Genomic DNA, 20060 nt, shown 5'->3' with positions numbered 1-20060 from the left:
CGGTGGCACCTTAGAGACTAACAAATTTATTAGAGCATCCGATGAAGTGAGCTGTAGCTCACGAAAGCTTATGCTCTAATAAATTTGTTAGTCTCTAAGGTGCCACCGGTACTCCTTTTCTCTATCTTTGCAGTACTTTGACCCCTTATTCTGTGTGTTCATCTTCTTTTATCTTAAAGGAAGCAGAATCGAACTATAACAACTACAGCAACAACACCAGCTCCAGCCCATCTCAACTAAATTCTTCTCTTTTCCTCAAAAGGATGGTTATCATCATCTTTAATACCATTTAAGAGACTGTCAAACAAGGGGATTTTTCCTTCTAAACTCTCTCCAGCTAAAGGGAAAGAGCACAAGGGACATTGTTAAAATTAAAGCTTTGTTAATACCCTACATTTCAAATGCCTTAACTCATTTTCCTTTTTCTGTTTCTTTAATAAAAAGGTTAAAAGGATTCTTAATGGTGTAAAGAGAAAAGGAGTACTTGTGGCACCTTAGAGGCTAACAAATTTATTTGAGCATAAGCTTTCGTGAGCTACAGCTCACTTCATCGGATGCACTGAATTCATCCGATGAAGTGAGTTGTAGCTCACGAAAGCTTATGCTCATATAAATTTATTAGTCTCTAAGGTGCCACAAGTACTCCTTTTCTTTTTGCGAATACAGACTACACGGCTGCTACTCTGAAACCTGTCTTAATGGTGTGTTTGCCTTGGTACTAACCAGGCTGAAGTCTCGATACACCGAACTTCTAACCTTATTTAACATTATTTAATGTTGGACTGTGACAGGGTCATAACAGCTTTGACTCTTTGGGCCCATATATTCCATCCGAATTAATACAAAGGCCCCTTGCTTGCCTCTGCTCCTAAAGACAGGAGAGCCTCCTTCTACTCCAAGTCCAAGTAGTGGGTGGCCTCACATCAGAGTGTGCCTAAGGTCCCATATTGACTTAATCTGACCCTGGATCAGAACCATGATAGCTACAAGCTACAAACATGTTTACACACAGTTGTTGCTAACTGTTAGCATAGCTTCCCTGACCGGTATGAACAGGAATCTTTTTCAAAACAGTATGTTAACCATGTCAGAACACCATTCTAGAGACAACCTACAGAAATCAGGGAAGCCACTAAAACTCTGCTAGCAACAATCTTGCTTAAGCATAGTTGTAGTTGGCATGGGTCTTGTCCCAGTGTGAACAAAGGCCCCATACTCATCCTTCTGTGTATAAAAGAAGAGGCAGAAGAAGAGAAAAGAGGCTTAATTTCAAGGGTGTTACAGTAACTAATTTACCTAATCATGCTTCCCATTGTTGGGGACACCGGGCATGGCCACTAGGTAACTCAAGGGGATGGAAGACCACGAGTGTCAATGAAGCCCCCTCGCTCTAGGCCCAGTTGGCCCCCCCTCCTTCCCTTTTCTGCGTGGAGATACTCACAGCCTTCAGGCTGAGAAATTTGTAACAGGGTATTGCAGGCACAGACTAGCTGGAGCAAGATTAGGTCAAGCAGGACAGGAAGGTTAGATAGTGCTGAACAAACAACTCCATGTATGGGGGAATAAATGATAAGAGGAAAAAGGGGAATGGCCGGTATACCGGATTGGCTATATGGATACTTAGTACAGCTTGCTATTGGATAAGCATGCTAAAGAATGAATGTGTAAAATATGTGTAACTGCTTGCACTGGTGTGCAGAATTTGAGATTGTTGTCTCCCTGTACCGCTTGAAGCTTCAAATAAACTTTTCTATTTCTCCACTCCGTTGTGATTATTGGGCGATGCACACCGGGCAAAGAATCCAGCTGTTGCCTGCCTCGGGCAGGCTGCCTTTGTGCCAGCAACACCATGAGGGATATAAAAGACAAGATTATGGAAAATGGCCACTGACTACTAATTATGTGGCTGGCTCTGAGTCAAGATTTTCACTATCCTTTCATAATTTGTATGATATATCCTTTTAAGGTATGTAATGTTATTGTGAAAGAGGAAATGTGGTCTAGTGGTCTGTACAGGGAACAAAACATCCTTAAATTTTAATTGTAATTATTGTTATCAGAAACTGGAGACATTTATAACCTCTCTCTCTCTTACTACAGATTACCAAGCAACTGACTTACTAAATCTTATACATAGGGCCCTTCATTTTCAGTTTTTATTTTATTTAATTTTTCCCAGAATTTATCAGTGTTTATTACTACAACAAAAACAAGTGAAAATCAGTGCAAAAACACAATTAATATTCTGGTGGACAGGAAAAGTATTCAGTAGATTAATGCTTTGAATTCCTTTCATTGATGTGCTTTGCTGCAGAACTAAAACAGAACTCAAAACACAATGCCACCTCTGAGTTTAAGAAAACAATACATCTCTAATCCCCAAATAAAACTTTTAATTTGAATAATCAATTTACTGTTGTAGACTTAGAACTATTAGCCTATAATTATTTACATTTAATAATTGGGCCACCCCGTTTGCAGGGCACACACTCAACTTCATCCTTTTCTCCTGTTTTTGTTTTTTTAAAACTTCTGAATACTTCTTTGTGTTCTGAAACATATTCTGATACAGATTTTCATTTTTTTCCCATTTTAGTATGTCAAATCTTTAAACCGTGATCTACTAACACCTTGAAATATATACATGGTGGGCGTGAGATTCATTGGTACGTTCAGATGCACACACACTTCAGAGCTTGTGTGTGTGCGCATCTTCTAGACCAATACATATCCTTACTTCAACAGGCAATTTTGCATATACACACAGACTAATGTATTATTGTAATACATATATCTCATGCAATGTATTGTATTTTGCTAATAAAACAAGTTATTTTTATATATTTGAATGATACAAAAGTAGGTTGAAAATCAGAAAAAAAATGAATAATACTTTTTGTAAAACCCAGGAATTTTTTGGTAAAAATCAGTTTAAACTAAAAATGAAGGAGCTTACTTATGTAGAATAGAGAATCTTCTCTGAAAAAGAATAAAAAGAAAAATGAATTTCTCTTGGGTCACTCTTCCTAAAATATTATAAATACCTTTCTTGTTCAGTAACTCTTTTCATGAGCTCACATATTTATAATTATAGGGGTATATCTCTCACTGCAATCAGTATCTAACAGTGAATGAAACTTGCATTATGTATCTGTGCAGGCTCAAGACAGAGAGTTTCTGAAGTTTGGGAAGTAAGTGTTATGAATACATACATGCATACTCTTGAAGCAGACATACCAATGATTTGTATGACTGTATGTATGCTATATTACTTATAAAGTAATCACTGTACGATAGTTACTGAGGGCTTTCCAACTGCCAAATTTTAAAGGTCTGCTGCAAACAATGGAGACAGTTTCCTCAAAAAAAAGGTCTCAGGAATCTTTTTTAACAGAAAAACTGTTAGGCTATCTAAATATAGGGGTTGCTACCAGCTCTCCTAAAAATAGTGGTTCTCAATTTTAGTAATCTTTTGCACCCCAATCTTTTAGACTACAATCTATTTCTTAAAACATGTACTGTTACTGAAGCAGTTCCATTATTCTCCACTCCCAAATATAGATGATTCACCTGTTTTTTTCAGCTGTACGATCCTCTATCACACATGGAAGAACAGATTTCAAGAGTAATGTCAAGAGCAATTACATGAAAAAAGACAATGTGCTAAATGATTATTGCACAACTATTACAAACTTGATAAACTTCCAGTTAAATAATTTTACTATGTGCAAAAAACCTCAAGCATACCTATGAAGTTTAAACTTATAAACACAAGATCCAAAGCACCCTTATTATTAGGACTCTCGATTAATCGCAGTTAACTCACGTGATTAACTCAAAAAAATTAATTGCAATTAAAAAAATCGCTGTTTTAATTGCACTGTTAAAACAATAGAATACCAGTTGAAATGTATTAAATATTTTGGATGTTTTTCTTCATTTTCATATATATTGTATTCTGTGTTGTAACTGAAATCAAAGTGTATACTATTTGTATTACAAATATTTGCACTGTAAAAATGATAAACAAAAGAAATAGTATTTTTTCAATTCACCTCAGACAAAGTACTATAGTGCAATCTCTTTGTCCTGAAAGTGCAACTTACAAATGTAGATTTTTTTTGTTACATAACCGCACTCAAAAACAAAACAATGTAAAACTTCAGAGCCTACAAGTCCACTCAGTTCTACTTCTTGTTTAGCCAATCGCTAAGACGAGCAAGTTTGTTTACATTTACAGGAAATAATGCTGCCCTCTTCTTATCTACAATGTGTGATACAGCATGGCCGGAGGGCAGCAGAAGAGTGTTAGAAGGGAGCCTTATTCCCTGTAGAGGGAAGAAAGTTTGCTATAGATTAATTAAAGCACCTGAAGCCAATTAGCGCACCTGAAGCCAGTCACCTGATAAAAGCCCCCTGCTTCAACCAGACAGGGGAAGGATTGGTGTTGGAGCAGAGAGCAGTTTGGAGGAGTTGAAACACAGTGGATTGATGTTAGAGTAGAGAGCAGTTTGGAGAAGTTGAAGCAGAGTGGATTGGTGTTAGAGCAGAGAGCAGTTTGGAGGGAAGCAGAGGAGAGTTTGGAGAAGTGCTGTGGTGGGCTAAGAAGACCAAGACCCTAGGTAAAGGAACACCTGGTTTGTGCAGAGGGAGGGCAGAAAGCCCCAAAAGCTGAAGGGCAGGAGAGAGAAGTAGTCCAGGGGAAGGAACTGCTAGTTCAAGCAGTTTACCACTATCCCTAGGGCCCCTGGGCTGGGACCCGGAGTATAGAGTGGGCCTGGGTCCCTCCCTCTCCACTCCTCTCCTCTAGGACTCTAGTGGGGTAGTTAATACCCCAGTTCAGGGGCAAGAAACAGTGCCCTGAACCCTCCCCAAGAAGAGAAAGCGCGAGACCCATCAAAGTAGTGCCGGCAATTTGCCACAAATGTCACCAGAAAGTGAGAACAGGTATTTGCATGGCACTCTGTAGCCAGCATGGCAATATATTTATGTGCCAGATATGCTAAACATTCGTATGCCCCTTCATGCTTTAGTCATCATTCCAGATGACATTCTTCCATGCTGATGATGCTTGTTAAAAAAATAATGTGTTAATTAAATTTGTGACTGAACTCCTTGGAGGAGAATTGTATGTCCCCTGCTCTGTTTTACTAGCATTCTGCCACATATTTCATGTTATAGCAGGCTCAGTGATGACTCAACTCATCTTGTTCATTTTAAGAACACTTTCTCTGCAGATCGGACAAAACACAAAGAAGGTACCAATGTAAGATTTCTAAAGATAGCTACAGCTCTCGAACCACAGTTTAAGAATCTGAAGTGCCTTCCAAAATCTGAGAGGGATGCGGTATGGAGCATGCTTTCAGAAGTCTTAAAAGAGCAACACTACAATGCGGAAACTACAGAACCCGAACCACCAAAAAAGAAAATCAACCTTGTGCTGTTGGCATCTGACTCAGATAATGAAAATAAACATGTTGGTCTGCACTGCATGGGAGGGGGGGTTTTTTTGTGGGGGGGGTCCTGGTGTGTGGATTTTTTCTTTATTTTTTTTGAATAGAACCTGTCATCAGCATGGAGGCATGTCCCCGGGAATGGTGGTTGAAGCATGAAGGGACATATGAATCTTTAGTGCATCTGGCACATAAATACCTTGTGATTTCGACTACAATAGTGCCATGAGAACACCTGTTCTGACTGTCATGTGACAAACAAGAACCAGGCAGTATTATCTCCTGCAAATTCAAACAAACTTGTTTGTCTGAGTGACTGGCTTAACAGGCTCTAAAATTTTACATTTTTTATTTTTCAATGCAGTTTTTTTTGTACTTAATTCTACATTTGTAAGTTCAACTTTCATGATAAAGAGATTGCACTACAGGTGAATTGAAAAATACTATTTCTATTTTTTTACAGTGCAAATACTTGTAATCAAAAATAAATATAAAATAAAAAAAATAAACAGGAGCTAGCAAACAGCTCTAAACAGGGGAGTTTGAGTGGGAGTTCTGTTGGAGGAGAAGGTAGTTGTACTTGGTTTTGTATTTTTAGTATTTGTATTTGTGTGTGTGTAGAGGTTTTGTGCTGGGAGAGCAGCTGAGCCTGATTAAGGGGTGGGGCTTAGTGCTGAGAGAGCAGCTGAGCCCTGCCTAGGGGGTGGGGCTTCTGACTAGGGGCCCTATAAAGGTAGCCAGCCAGTCAGGCAGTGGCACAGGAGCTAGCAAACAGAGCTCTAAACAGGGGAGTTTGTATTGTGGTGCTTGTTTGGGGTTTGCTTTTGCTGGGGGGGGGGGGGTGGTCTTTTTGGTGTGGCTTGTGTTTCCCAGATTAACAGGATTTAGGTGGGAAGGAGATGACAGATACAGAGGCAGCTGTGGGAGTGACTCCTGCAGTGAAAGACACATTGAGGATGACTGGATGTGGAAGCTGTGGTATGTACGTGATCCTGGAGGGGGGAACCGGTAAGAGTTTTGTATGCATGAAATGCCGTCTGATAGAGCTGATGGAGGAAAAGATCCGAGGTTTGGAGATGCAGGTGGAAAGTCTGGTTGAGTTTAGGAAGGGGTTTGAGCAGATGATGGAGCAAAGATATGAGGTATCTGAAGGGAAAAGCTCAGACTCGCGGATGGAAGCAGGGCTGGGGAATTTTGAGGGGAGACTGGATGAGGAAAGTGGTCAGTGGAAACATGTGACTCAAAGAACCAGGCAGAGAGAAAGACGGGCTAGTGAAGAAGAAATAGAGCTTAGGAACAGGTTTGCAGAGTTGGAAAATGAAGAAGGGGCTCAGCAGGTAGTCGCTGAAAGTGGAAGGGTAAGGAAGAAGAGAAGAGAGGCTAGCCCAAGAGAAAAAGGGGAAGAGTCAAGGGAGACTACACCAAATATGAGCCCCAGGAGGATACAGGATGGGTTGAAGAGGATTGTAAGGGAAAATAGGAATGGAAAGAACTTGCAGCCAGAGGGAACAGGTGAGAGACTGGAGAATAGCACTGTCACCAGAAAAAGGCAGGTCTAGGTGATCGGGGACTCTTTATTGAGAAGAATAGACAGGCCTGTAACTAGAGCTGATCCTGAGAATAGAAGGGTGTGCTGTCTTCCGGGTGCTAAGATACGGGATGTAGACCTGAGGTTGAAAAGGATCCTCAAGAGAGTGGGAAAGAATCCCCTAATTATCCTTCATGTGGGAACAAATGATACAGCCAGATTCTCGCTGGAAAGTATCAAGGGAGACTATGCTAGGCTGGGGAAGACACTTAAGGAAATTGAGGCTCAGGTGATCTTTAGTGGGATCCTTCCTGTTCCTAGAGAAGGGCAACAGAGGTCTGACAAGATTATGACTGTCAACAGATGGCTTAGGCAGTGGTGCTATAAGGAGGGCTTTGGGATGTATGGCCACTGGGAGGCATTCACGGACAGAGGTCAGTTCTCTCGGGATGGACTTCATCTGAGTAGGGAAGGAAATAGACTTCTAGGATCGAGGCTGGCACAACTGATAAAGAGAGCTTTAAACTAGGAATTGGGGGAGATGGATGGGAGATGTCCAGAAAATCTCCACGCCAGATTTTAGCATTGAGAGGAAGAAGATGAAGTAAGAAAGGATACAGCCATGGGTAGGAGAATGTATATAAGGAGCGAGGGCGGTGTGGATACTAGTCTAATAGGTTATACTGGCTGTAGAATGACTGTGCCTAATAGGGTACAAAATGTGAGCGAGGCCAAACAGCAAAAATTAAGATGTTTGTACACCAATGCGAGGAGTCTAGGTAACAAAATGGAGGAACTAGAGCTACTGGTGCAGGAAGTGAAACCAGATATTATAGGGATAACAGAAACATGGTGGAATAGTAGTCATGACTGGACTACAGGTATTGAAGGGTATGTGCTGTTTAGGAAAGACAGAAACAAAGGTAAAGGGGGTGGAGTAGCATTGTATATCAATGATGAGGTAGAATGTAAAGAAATAAGAAGCGATGCAATGGATAAGACAGAGTCCGTCTGGGCAAAATTACATTGGGGAAGAAAACTAGTAAAGCCTCTCCTACGATAGTGCTTGGGGTGTGCTATAGACCTCCGGGATCTAATTTGGATATGGATAGAGCCCTTTTTAATGTCTTTAATCAAGTAAATACTAATGGAAACTGCGTGATCATGGGAGACTTTAACTTCCCAGATATAGACTGGAGGACCAGTGCTAGTAATAATAATAGGGCTCAGATTTTCCTAGATGCGATAGCTGATAGATTCCTTCATCAAGTAGCTGCTGAACCGACTAGAGGGGATGCCATTTTAGATTTAATTTTGGTGAGTAGCGAGGACCTCATAGAAGAAATGGTTGTAGGGGACAATCTTGGCTCAAGTGATCATGAGCTAATTCAGTTCAAACTAAATGGAAGGATTAACAAAAATAAATCTGCAACTAGGGTTTTTGATTTCAAAAGGGCTGACTTTCAAAAAATTAAGGAAATTAGTTAGGGAAGTGGATTGGACTGAAGAACTTATGGATCTAAAGGCAGAGGAGGCCTGGGATTACTTTAAATCAAAACTGCAGAAGCTATCGGAAGCCTGTATCCCAAGAAAGGGGAAAAAATTCATAGGAAGGAGTTGTAGACCAAGCTGGATGAGCAAGCATCTTGGAGAGATGATTATGAAGAAGCAGAAAGCATACAGGGAGTGGAAGATGGGAGGGATCAGCAAGGAAAGCTACCTAATTGAGGTCAGAAGATGTAGGGATAAAGTGAGAGAGGCTAAAAGTCGAGTAGAGTTGGACCTTGCAAAGGGAGTTAAAACCAATAGTAAGAGGTTCTATAGCCATATAAATAAGAAGAAAACTAAGAAGGAAGAAGTGGGGCCGCTTAACACTGAGGATGGAGTGGAGGTTAAAGATAATCTAGGCATGGCCCAATATCTAAACAAATACTTTGCCTCAGTCTTTAATAAGGCTAAAGAGGATCTTGGGGATAATGGTAGCATGACAAATGGAAAGGAGGATATAGAGGTAGATATTACCATATCAGAGGTAGAAGCGAAACTGAAACAGCTTAATGGGACTAAATCGGGGGGGCCCAGATAATCTTCATCCAAGAATATTAAAGGAATTGGCACCTGAAATTGCAAGCCCATTAGCAAGAATTTTTAATGAATCTGTAAACTCAGGAATAGTACCGAATGATTGGAGAATTGCTAATATAGTTCCTATTTTTAAGAAAGGAAAAAAAAGTGATCCAGGTAACTACAGGCCAGTTAGTTTGACACCTGTAGTATGCAAGGTCCTGGAAAAAATTTTGAAGGAGAAATTAGTTAAGGACATTGAAGTCAATGGTAAATGGGACAAAATACAACATGGTTTTACAAAAGGTAGATCGTGCCAAACCAATCTAATCTCCTTTTTTGAAAATAACAGATTTTTTAGATAAAGGAAATGCAGTGCATCTAATTTACCTAGATTTCAGTAAGGCATTTGATACCGTGCCACATGGGGAATTATTAGTTAATTTGGAGAAGATGGGGATCAATATGAACATCAGAAGGTGGATAAGGAATTGGTTAAAGGGGAGATTGCAACGGGTCCTACTGAAAGGCGAACTGTCAGGTTGGAGGGAGGTTACCAGTGGAGTTCCTCAGGCATCGGTTTTGGGACCAATCTTATTTAATCTTTTTGTTACTGACCTTGGGACAAAAAGTGGGAGTGTGCTAATAAAGTTTGCAGATGATACAAAGCTGGGAGGTATTGCCAATACGGAGAAGGATCGGGATATTATACAGGAGGATCTGGATGACCTTGTAAACTGGAGTAATAGTAATAGGATGAAATTTAATAGTGAAGTGTAAGGTTATGCATTTAGGGATTAATAACAAGAATTTTAGTTATAAGTTGGGGACGCATCAATTAGAAGTAACGGAAGAGGAGAAGGACCTTGGAGTATTGGTTGATCATAGGATGACTATGAGCTGCCAATGTGATATGGCTGTGAAAAAAGCTAATGCGGTTTTGGGATGCATCAGGAGAGGCATTTCCAGTAGGGATAAGGAGGTTTTAGTACCGTTATACAAGGCACTAGTGAGACCTCACCTAGAATACTGTGTGCAGTTCTGGTCTCCCATGTTTAAAAAGGATGAATTCAAACTGGAGCAGGTACAGAGAAGGGCTACTAGGATGATCCGAGGAATGGTAAACTTGTCTTATGAAAGGAGACTTAAGGAGCTTGGCTTGTTTAGCCTAACTAAAAGAAGGTTGAGGGGAGATATGATTGCTCTCTATAAATATCAGAGGGATAAATATAGGAGAGGGAGAGGAATTATTTAAGCTCAGCACCAATGTGGACACAAGAACAAATGGGTATAAACTGGCCACCGGGAAGTTTAGACTTGAAATCAGACGAAGGTTTTTAACCATCAGAGGAGTGAAGTTTTGGAATAACCTTCCAAGGGAAGCAGTGGGAGCAAAAGATCTATCTGGTTTTAAGATTCTACTCGATAAGTTTATGGAGGAGATGGTATGATGGGATATTGGGATTTTGGTAAGTAATTGATCTTTAAATATTCAGGGTAAATAGGCCAAATCCCCTGAGATGGGATATTAAATGGATGAGATCTGATTTACTATAGAAAACTCTTCCTGGGTATCTGGCTGGTGAATCTTGCCCATGTGCTCAGGGTTTGGCTGATTGCCATGTTTGGGGTTGGGAGGGAGTTTTCCTCCAGGGCAGATTGGAGAGGCCCTGGAGGTTTTTTTGCCTTCCTCTGTAGCATGGGGCATGGTTGACTGGAGGGAGGCTTCTCTGCTCCTTGAAGTTTTGAACCATGATTTGAGGACTTCAATAGCTCAGACATGGGTGAGGTTTTTCATAGGAGTGGTGGGTGACATTCTGTGGCCTGCGCTGTGCAGGAGGTCGGACTAGATGATCAGAGTGGTCCCTTCTGACCTTAGTATCTATGAATCTATAAATATAAAGTGAACACTGTACACTTTGTATTCTGTGTAACTGAAATCAATATATTTGACAATGTAGAAAACATCCAAAAATATTTAAATAAATGGTATTCTATTATTCTTCCTAAGTCTTTTCTTTTGAACGGAAACAGTTTGGGGGTTACCATTAAAACTGTAACAGGGAATTATTGCTATTATTCAATGAGCTGTACCAATTGGTACCACTTGCCTACCCCAAAGCAAGTTGCATTTCAGTGGTGCTCTATGTGCATTGATTGCTATTAAAGTCACCATAAGCTACAGGTCAGTTTTTCCTGCAAGTAGCATACCAAATAACTGTAGTAGTTTGGTTATCATTGTGTGATGAACATTCACCAGCAGGTACCATTATAAAAAACAATAACTGTATGTAAAATTTAAGTACTTTAGAATCTTTGGTCATAAGAGACACCATGTAAACATAACATTATTACAATACACAATTTTTAAAATATTGTACTTTATCTACTGAAACAATGATGGTTTAACTCCAGGTGGTTGATGACCATGACTCTGTCTTCATTTTTTTTTTCTCTATAGTATTATATAATATCCCCAGGTACAAGTGGCATTGGTTCAAGCATCACATGTCTTTTTCACAAACCTATCAACCCGGCAAAAATGTGTAGTCATTCTCTCATTTCTATCTTCTGAAATGATTACTGTAAGAAATAAACCAAACCTCCATCTACTCACTCAACCCATCACCAGTGGCACGTCAATATTTTGTAATCTGTCTTAACCTCCTAGTGTGTCAGCACAGTGGAACACATATACCATAGTACTTAGAGTTGTTCTGACAAATCCCACATTATTATTAAGTTGCAGTCTCTTTCACATAAATAACATGGTTTGTTACCAGAGGTTAGCAGGTTGGCTTTCTAGTTAATATCCAGAGGCACAGACTACTATAATAAAACTATAGTAAATGTGGTGTGATTTGTAGTTTCCTGCCTCACAGCTGAGTTATTTTTTCCCCAGCTAGAATACAAATGTGGTATTGTAGACGTATAAAATTATATTATTTAGGTATTCAACAGATCAGTCAAGGCAAACACAGTTACTAGTCATACTGTGTTTTAAGAACTGCAGAAACAACAAAACCAGTGTGATTTCTAAAAACCTCTAATAACTTTAATGCTATTACAAAACTGTTAAATACTGCAGAAATTCTTGGAAATGTAGTTTAGATCTAGAAATCCAAAAATTCTGACTATGTTGCTGCCATTGGCAATTTTTCTCCAAGTTTCAGAAGATTGTATTTTGTTGTGGAATGTAAACTATGAGATCAGACAATAGAGTTACCCTAGAGATGAATTTGACCAATTAGAACCCAAAATATTAAGTATCTGTGTTTACAGACTAACTATGCAATTTCAGACATTGCACCAATTTAAAAAATAATCAAATTATCAGTTGCATTTAAAAACTATACAGAAAAAAATCTAAACTGATGAAATTTATATTTTAACTATTTCCCACAGTAAACTTCTTTTTGGTATGCCCAGATTGCAGAAATTTACTATTCTGGACACCTTCAGACTAAAGAAAGAGAGACAGCATGGCCTAAGAGTACAGCACTAACCTGGGACACCAGCCACTTGCCTACTAAGTGACAATGGGCAATTCATTTCACCTCCCTATACCTCAGTTTCAACATCTGTAAAATGGGGATAATTATATTTACCTCCTTTAGAATCTAATAAGCTCTAGATAAAAGCTAGGTATCGTATCATTATTATTAAGATGTTTCCAGCTTTAACATATCACAAATTTAGTGATAAAATTCCTCTTTCAACATTTCATTTACGATAGAAGAAAGGTAACAATGCTAGTTGCTAAACAAATAATTTAAAATGCAAGTGCCAGGAAAACTGAGGTTCTCTTGAAAGACTTCAATTACTGTCAAAACTAGGGCCCCAGACTCTTGCACTTATGTGGTCTTCCATTGACGTTAAAGGGATTACATAAAGGATCCATACCAGTGCATCTACTTGCAGATTAAGACCTAAAAGTGCATGCTGTTTCTCTTATGAGAAGGAGCATTTTGTGGGAAGAAGTCTTAAAATAATGAAGTTACATAACTTATTCCATCATATACTTATTTACTTTGTTTGCCTTTCACTATAACTTGTCCGCTTCAAACCCACAGTTTCACCTTACTCAAACCAGATGATGACCCTAACATCTGAATGGATTAGTGTTACAATTCATCCTGAATTCAGCTCACAACAGGTCCAATTCTGAAAAAAACTTACATATGTGAGTAACTTTGAACTCAATGGGAGTAAGTCACGTGTTGAAGTCTATGTACTATGTCTATGTACAGGTTTTGGTGCATAAGTAGCAATATGCTGTACCCTTAGTCAGCCACACAGTGGTGGTAGTATCTTGTGCTCCAGAATTTGTTTTAATTTTTAAAAAAAAGTAAATCTCAAACACTCCGATTATGAAGAAACCCATAAAAAGTGCAAATGTAATTGATGTCTATGACTGATGTCTATGATTCTATGTCTGCCTGAATCTTCAGAGACTAACAATAGTCCTGTGAGGTGTGAACTGCCTCTATTCACCACAATGGTGTGATGGCTCACACTCACAACAATAATAATTTAAATATGAACATTAATTATTTCACAGCTGATCAAAGCACATAAAGGAGATGGAGAATTGTATTATGAAGACAGCACAATCTACTGTGATTGACATCTCATTTTTGTATCAGAAGTAGATGTGCTTGGGAGAATATCACCATTTATTTCCATCCCTCTGTGAAGAGAGACCATAGCAGAGCACACATGATCATATTTTGAACATCTAGACATTCCACCAAGAGTGGTGTCTCCAGTGCACAGAAATTGATTTGGGGGGAGGGTTGGATCTTCCACCTCCAATATGAACTCTAAGTGTAATTTAAGAGGCTCTTGTTTAACTTACCCAAAAATGAACTGTATCCACTGCATGATGTTGACACAAAGCCAAAGACAGGGCAATTTGTGAACTACTGAAAGTACAATTAATTTTTTTTTTTAACATGTGACCTTTTCTCTATGGAAAAACATTCATGCCCATGACTTTGGTAAAACACTGCAAAGTGGGATGGTAACTCTCAATCTCTATGAATGTTTTTATAGGGTTCATCAACTCTCATAAAAAGAGTAAAAAGAAAAGGAGTACCCGTGGCACGTTAGAGACTAACAAATTTATTAGAGCATAAGCTTTCGTGAGCTACAGCTCACTTCATCGGATGCATTTGGTGGAAAAAGCAGAGGAGAGATTTATATACACATACACACACACACACACACAGAGAGAGAACATGAAACAGTACATCCCTGAAAGCTTTCGCTACAAATGGAGCCAATAGGAACCTATGGAGGCAGAAAAACCACACATTCAAGGCCTTCATACTGATTCTGCAGTATTTTCCAAAGTGTAAACACAGGTTTCAGAGTAAAGTTTCATTTTAATAAAAAAAGTTACAAACCCCTTTAGTTACAATGAACTTTCATATTGCAAATTTATGCACTGTTGTGATGAGTCTGGACATAGAAAAAGTAAAACAATAGCACCAATGGAAATACTGGAGAACTATTCCCCATTCATCTCAATAAGATGTTGGCTCTGATGCCTAACTGTGACAGTTTAAAATGTTAACATTGATTAAGCACTTCACTGCTTATCATACCAGTAAACATCCAGCTAAAAAGTGGCTATATTGGATGCTGTGCCTGAATTCTCTATTAATGAGAATCACAAAATGTACCAAAGGAATAAAGGCATCAAGTATTACAAATACAAAAAGAAAAATATTCTATCAGCAGAAGACTTGTCTTTTCCTGAGCCCCACATCCCAGCAACCTTCCTTAGCCATGAAGAAATACATGGAATGCCTATTTGGATCCCATTGATGGTGCTATTTACTTGGCAACAGAGCACTCATTTTGAGCAATGCAAAATACTCCTGCCACCTCAAAGAGTGGAACATGCTGACTCAGCAGAATTATCAGTCCTAACAGCTCAGGAATTGAACTGTAGTTTCAAATCCCAGCATATTACACTAACCACAGGACTAGTCCTCAAACAACTTTTTGATTTAAATAACTGATTTGCATACTACTATCCTTTACAATTAGAATAAAACTAGCATGCAGTGTCAAAATGCCAATGCTTAACTCCTACATACCCTCCCCCTGTTTTATCATCAAAATTTAGTACATATGCAGTGTGCTGGAAACAATCCTCTGAAATGTTCCATAAATGACCAGCCATACAATTTATACAATAGTAATCATCAGGACACTATTTCCTTAGCAGATGGAAATACAAAAAAATCAAAGCTTTGAATGAGTATTAAAATAAAATTCATATATACATTGCTAAATATGGACCTTGATTATTATACTTTCTAGCTTCTAAGGAATAAATAAATGACCAGCAATATAAAAGGGAGGTACCAGGCATTTAATGAACTACCATGGGTGCGTTTAAAAAGTTCATTCTGGTTTTAGAGGTAGTAGCATTTCAAGAAATAAAATTTAAATAAAGAATGCCGCATGGATTGGTAATACCTCTAAAACCAAAATGAACTTTGTAAGTGCACCCAATGAAAGAAGGGAGGTAAATGAGCCAACTCACATATATATATGATAGTGAAAGACATCATGTTGTACAAGGTAGATGGACTTCTGTAAGCTATGACTCCAGTATGGTTATCTGATCATTGCAGTATTTGCATATTCAGTGGAAAAACCTAGATGGACACCCCCACATTCAGTTGCTGGATATGTGTTTTCTGCAGCACTGTTGCACCATGATTCATCATGTACTATTCGAATTCCAGATTACTCTGCTTGAGTAGGAGAAGTTTCATCTATACTAAATTTAGGTGGTAAAAAAAAATGGTAGGTAGCCAACAGTTAGCTGGCTTCAACAGTCCATGCAGCTTTTTTGTACTAGGGGTCCAGATTTCTCTGGTGGAATAATAGAAGCTAAACTTGTTCTCTGTTTTGTTGATGCAATTTCTGTGTTTGTGAACAAAATTTGGCAGAATCCAGCTGAACCCAGAAACTGAATCCAAATTTTTGCAATGCTAGGGCACATCTTAAGGTCCAGCAGGCATGGCTAAACATGTTCTCTATTTAAGCAGTAGAATTTGAGAGACTGAGATGAAAACTTGGCTTAATCCAGGATTCAGGTGTTGAATCTGGACTTTTGAAATTCTGTTGCAACAGAATGCACTGGCACACAATTTTCCTGGGGCATGAGCAACTAAACTTGTTTTTTTTTAAGTGGAATTGGCAGTGTGGGAACCAAAAAATGGCTGGATTCAGGTGCCAGATCGGGGCATTTGTGATACTGTTGAACTGGGATGTCTGGACTCCAGATTTTATTGCTGTAAGAGTAGCATCTACACCATATTCTCTATTTAGACATTATAATTAAGGGACTGTGGACCGAAAATTGGCAGGGGTTTTGCAGTAAAGTTTTTGCACTAAAGATGGTTTTTTTTCTTGTTGTGGTGGTGTTGTTTTTTGTTTGTTTGTTTGTTTGTGGTGCAGTAGGAGAGGCTAAACTCATTTTCTATTCCAAGTTCCAATTTGGGGGCTTCAATACAAAAAAGATCAACAGGATCCAGACAGATCTAGATTTCACCCAGGCCATTGATGGCAATCTGTGCTTCTCCCTAAAATTACAGAAACATGCTCAGAGGTGAGTAGAGGAGGAGGTATTTACTAGTCCTCCTCTCTCCGCCCCTCCCTATTAACCCCCCCCACACCAACTGTCTGCCCCCCCCCCCTTACCTGATAATATCATCGTTGTGTCCCAAGAAGAACTTCTGGGTGTGCTCTCTGGTGTTATAAATCACCCCGACTCCAGCCACGAAGTAAACCACCTCCTTGCCTGCCGTGTAGTACAGGTTGTTGCGGCACTGGTGACCCCTGTACCCGTAAACCCATTCCAGACGTAGCTGGCATCTAGGAGCTGTCCGATCCGCCATGATAACCAACCCCCACTCCAACAAGCACACACAAAACCTAGTGCCGCCCTCCCTCTTCCCCCCTTAAAATGTTTCCCTCTTTTTTAAACGTTATCTGAATTTTCAGGTTGCACTTTCCAATGCTGATTTTAATCAGAACACACATTCACGGACCAGCTCTTCTGCTGCTGTTCCTGCCGCGGCTGCTACTATTGTGCTGCCACCATAATCTTCTGTTGCCCGAGACAAGCAGCTGCAGCCTCTCCGCTGCTTTGCAGCCCAGACAACTTCTGGGGGGAGGAAGGAGGATAATGCACATACACCTAAATTAATGTCACACAGGTCTTTTCTTTCCAAAGGCAAAGTAACTTCTGTATGTCACCACCACCTGCAGAAGAGTCCGGGCTGTGTCTCCTCTAATGCACTTTCTTGTCTTGCTGCAAAAAGAGGCTTTCTGGATTTTTTCCTTTTAAAATTTATGTCGGTAGATTTAAACTGAAAATAAAAAAGGAAAAAAGTATATTTAAAATGTAAAAAAAGCCTTAACTTAAAATGCAAAGTGTAGGGGTTTTCCAGCAATAAATCTGAATTTAGTCTGTCAGTTCGAAACGAGTTATACGGAAGTCTTCTCAGCTTTTCCACCATGATTCATTTGCAATTGTCAATCTGCATACAGGATAATGTTCAAGAGAAACAGAATTAACATAATACACCCAAACAAGATGATCTCTTCTCCGCTCCGTCCTAAAAAAAAATAGCTCTCTCGGAGTCTAAAACTACAGTTTAATTCAAACACTGTCCATTTTGCAGCCACCAAAACATTTCGATTTACCATCAAGTCAAGAAAGCATTTTAAAAAAAAATGTTTACTACCATGTTTTGGAATAACGATTTTTTCCCTGCGCCAACACACACTTTCATGATTTCCTTTTCCTTACCCTAAAGCCGGAATTAATTTTTTAGTTCGTATCCGTTCTGCGTGGTTTCTCCACATCCTTTGTAACATTCACCTCACACCACACTCATTCACCAAAAAGCCAGTCACGAACGTCAGAGAGAGATTTCTCAAAAAGAAAAGGAGTACTTGTGGCACCTTAGAGACTAACAAATTTATTAGAGCATTAGATGCCGATGCGGATGCCGATGAAGTGAGCTGTAGCTTATGCTCTAATAAATTTGTTAGTCTCTAAGGTGCCACAAGTCCTCCTTTTCTTTTTGCGAATACCGACTAACACGGCTGCTACTCTGAAACCTGACACTCAAAACAATAATCCATGGTGGTGGTATAACCTGGCGCTGTCCCCCAGAACAACACTCCACAAAGGGGACTGGACTGGGGAGCTTTAAACTTCATGTCACACGCTGAGCAATATTCCCCATAGGAGTAAAACGGGGCAACATCCTGCACAGGAGGTAATCTGACACGAATACCCGCAGCCAGAGAAATGTTCCCACAGGGATGAACGGATTCGAACGCTCACAGCCAGAGTAATCGCAAAAAGAAAAGGAGTACCGGTGGCATATGCGACCCCCGAGCATGCTCTAATAAATTTGTTAGTCTCTAAGGTGCCACCGGTACTCCTTTTCTTTTTGCGAATACAGACTAACACGGCTGCTACTCTGAAGCCAGAGTAATGATCTCCTGGGGAGGGGGGATATAACGCAGGGCATCGTGCCCGCGGGGGGAGAGTGGATACTAACCCCACAGCCAAAGCAACGATCCCCTCTGTCTGGGAGGGAGGGGGGGGGAATAACGCAGGGCACCGTGCCCCAGGGGAGCGAGCGGATACTACTAACCCCACAGCCAAAGCAATGCTCCTCCGTGTGTGGGGAGGAGGTGTAACACAGGGCACCGTGCCCCACTAGGGAGTGGTAGCGGGAGGATGTGAGCTGACACCAAAGCCCACAGCCAACGCAGCGCGCCCAAGCGGTGGCTATCTGTCACCCACCTGGCAGCAGCGCTCTTCTCCACAGCCTGGTCCGTGTGCTCCGAAGCGAGTGGCGCCAGAGGCGAGTACAGCTCACCCAGGCAGCGCGGAGAGCAGAATGGCACTCCCTTGGCTGGCTGGCCGGCCGGCGTCCCCTCCTTCCCCCTCCCGGGGCTCAGTCTCCAGCGCACACGGCCAGGCATGTTTCCTAGGCAGCCCTGGCGCCTTACTCAGCGTGGGCGGGAAGGTTAGTGAATTGTCGTAAGCGGCTTTGGAGAATTGGAGAGGTTCGGTTGGAAACCCCAACGCCCACAGCTGAGCCTGCAGCTCGCAGAATCGGCTGGCCGCTTCGCAAAGTGGATCATGGGGATTGGAGTTTCACCCGCGCCTTTGAGTCGCCTCGCCGGGCAGAGCAGAGTCTGTGAGCGCCTACGAGTCCCAAGGTGCAACGCGGTTAGGAGCCCGCCCCGTCCGCCCGCTGTTGCTGTGGCGCTGGATATGCGGCTTGGTGGCTTTGGGTTGTGGCTGCATCTGTCAGAAACTGCGGCTGAGGGGAAACAAATGGGCTGCGGAGCAACGGCCAAGGTGGGGGAGTGTCCTGCCGCTCCGGGCACCCTGTCTGCGCCATTGCTCGCGCACAGTTTCCCTATCCTCTTCTTTCCCTTCCTCCTGTCAAGCTTCCCGCCCTCTATTGCCTCAACCTTCGGGTCCACCACTCCCCTCCTTACATCCCCTCACTCCTACCTTTCTCCCACAGTGGGAACAGTCTCTGCTTACACACACAAACCCTCGCTATTTCTAACTACATTTTCCTTGGCTGCCTTCCACCCCTGCTCCCCTCTGTTTGAAGACTTGCCTATTGAGCTATTTCTAATGGAAATATTACTAGGTTTGCCAACTTCAAGCCTTCAAACACAGCGTGACCCAGGCACCCAGAAAGCCTGACACTGGCTGACAAATCATGAGGTTTTAAAAAATAAAAACTTGGGGTCTTTTTATTTGCCTTCTGGGGTTTGGCCCTTTAGTGTCCATGTTTTCTAGCTTTTCTCTACAACAATAAGGGCTAGACACATCCATTTTGTAATTAAAGCTGAGAATCTCACAAATTTAAAGGACTCCAAGAGCAGGGCCTATACATAAAACACCAGATATGAGACTCTCTAATACAGTGTGCTATACTATGCTG

General features: G+C 40.8%; 1 protein-coding gene across 2 annotated transcripts in view; it reads right to left on the bottom strand.

Moving 5' to 3' along the window:
• EML6 (EMAP like 6) overlaps nt 1-19214 on the bottom strand; it is a 386982-nt gene extending 367768 nt beyond the window's left edge. For both annotated transcript variants that reach the window (XM_038397422.2, XM_038397425.2), the window contains exons 1-2: nt 18896-19214; nt 16771-17441 (exon numbers count right to left, since the gene is read on the bottom strand). In XM_038397422.2, coding sequence (XP_038253350.1) covers nt 16771-16967 — 197 coding nt within the window. In that variant the 5' untranslated portion in view covers nt 16968-17441; nt 18896-19214. The remainder of the gene's footprint in view (nt 1-16770; nt 17442-18895) is intronic.
• Between the last annotated feature and the right edge of the window lie 846 nt (nt 19215-20060).

This window comes from Dermochelys coriacea, chromosome 3 (genome assembly GCF_009764565.3).
Source record: "Dermochelys coriacea isolate rDerCor1 chromosome 3, rDerCor1.pri.v4, whole genome shotgun sequence".
NCBI classification, from domain to species: Eukaryota; Metazoa; Chordata; order Testudines; family Dermochelyidae; genus Dermochelys; species Dermochelys coriacea.
Note: the sequence above shows the minus strand (reverse complement) of the source record. Positions and strands in the feature narration are given on the sequence as shown.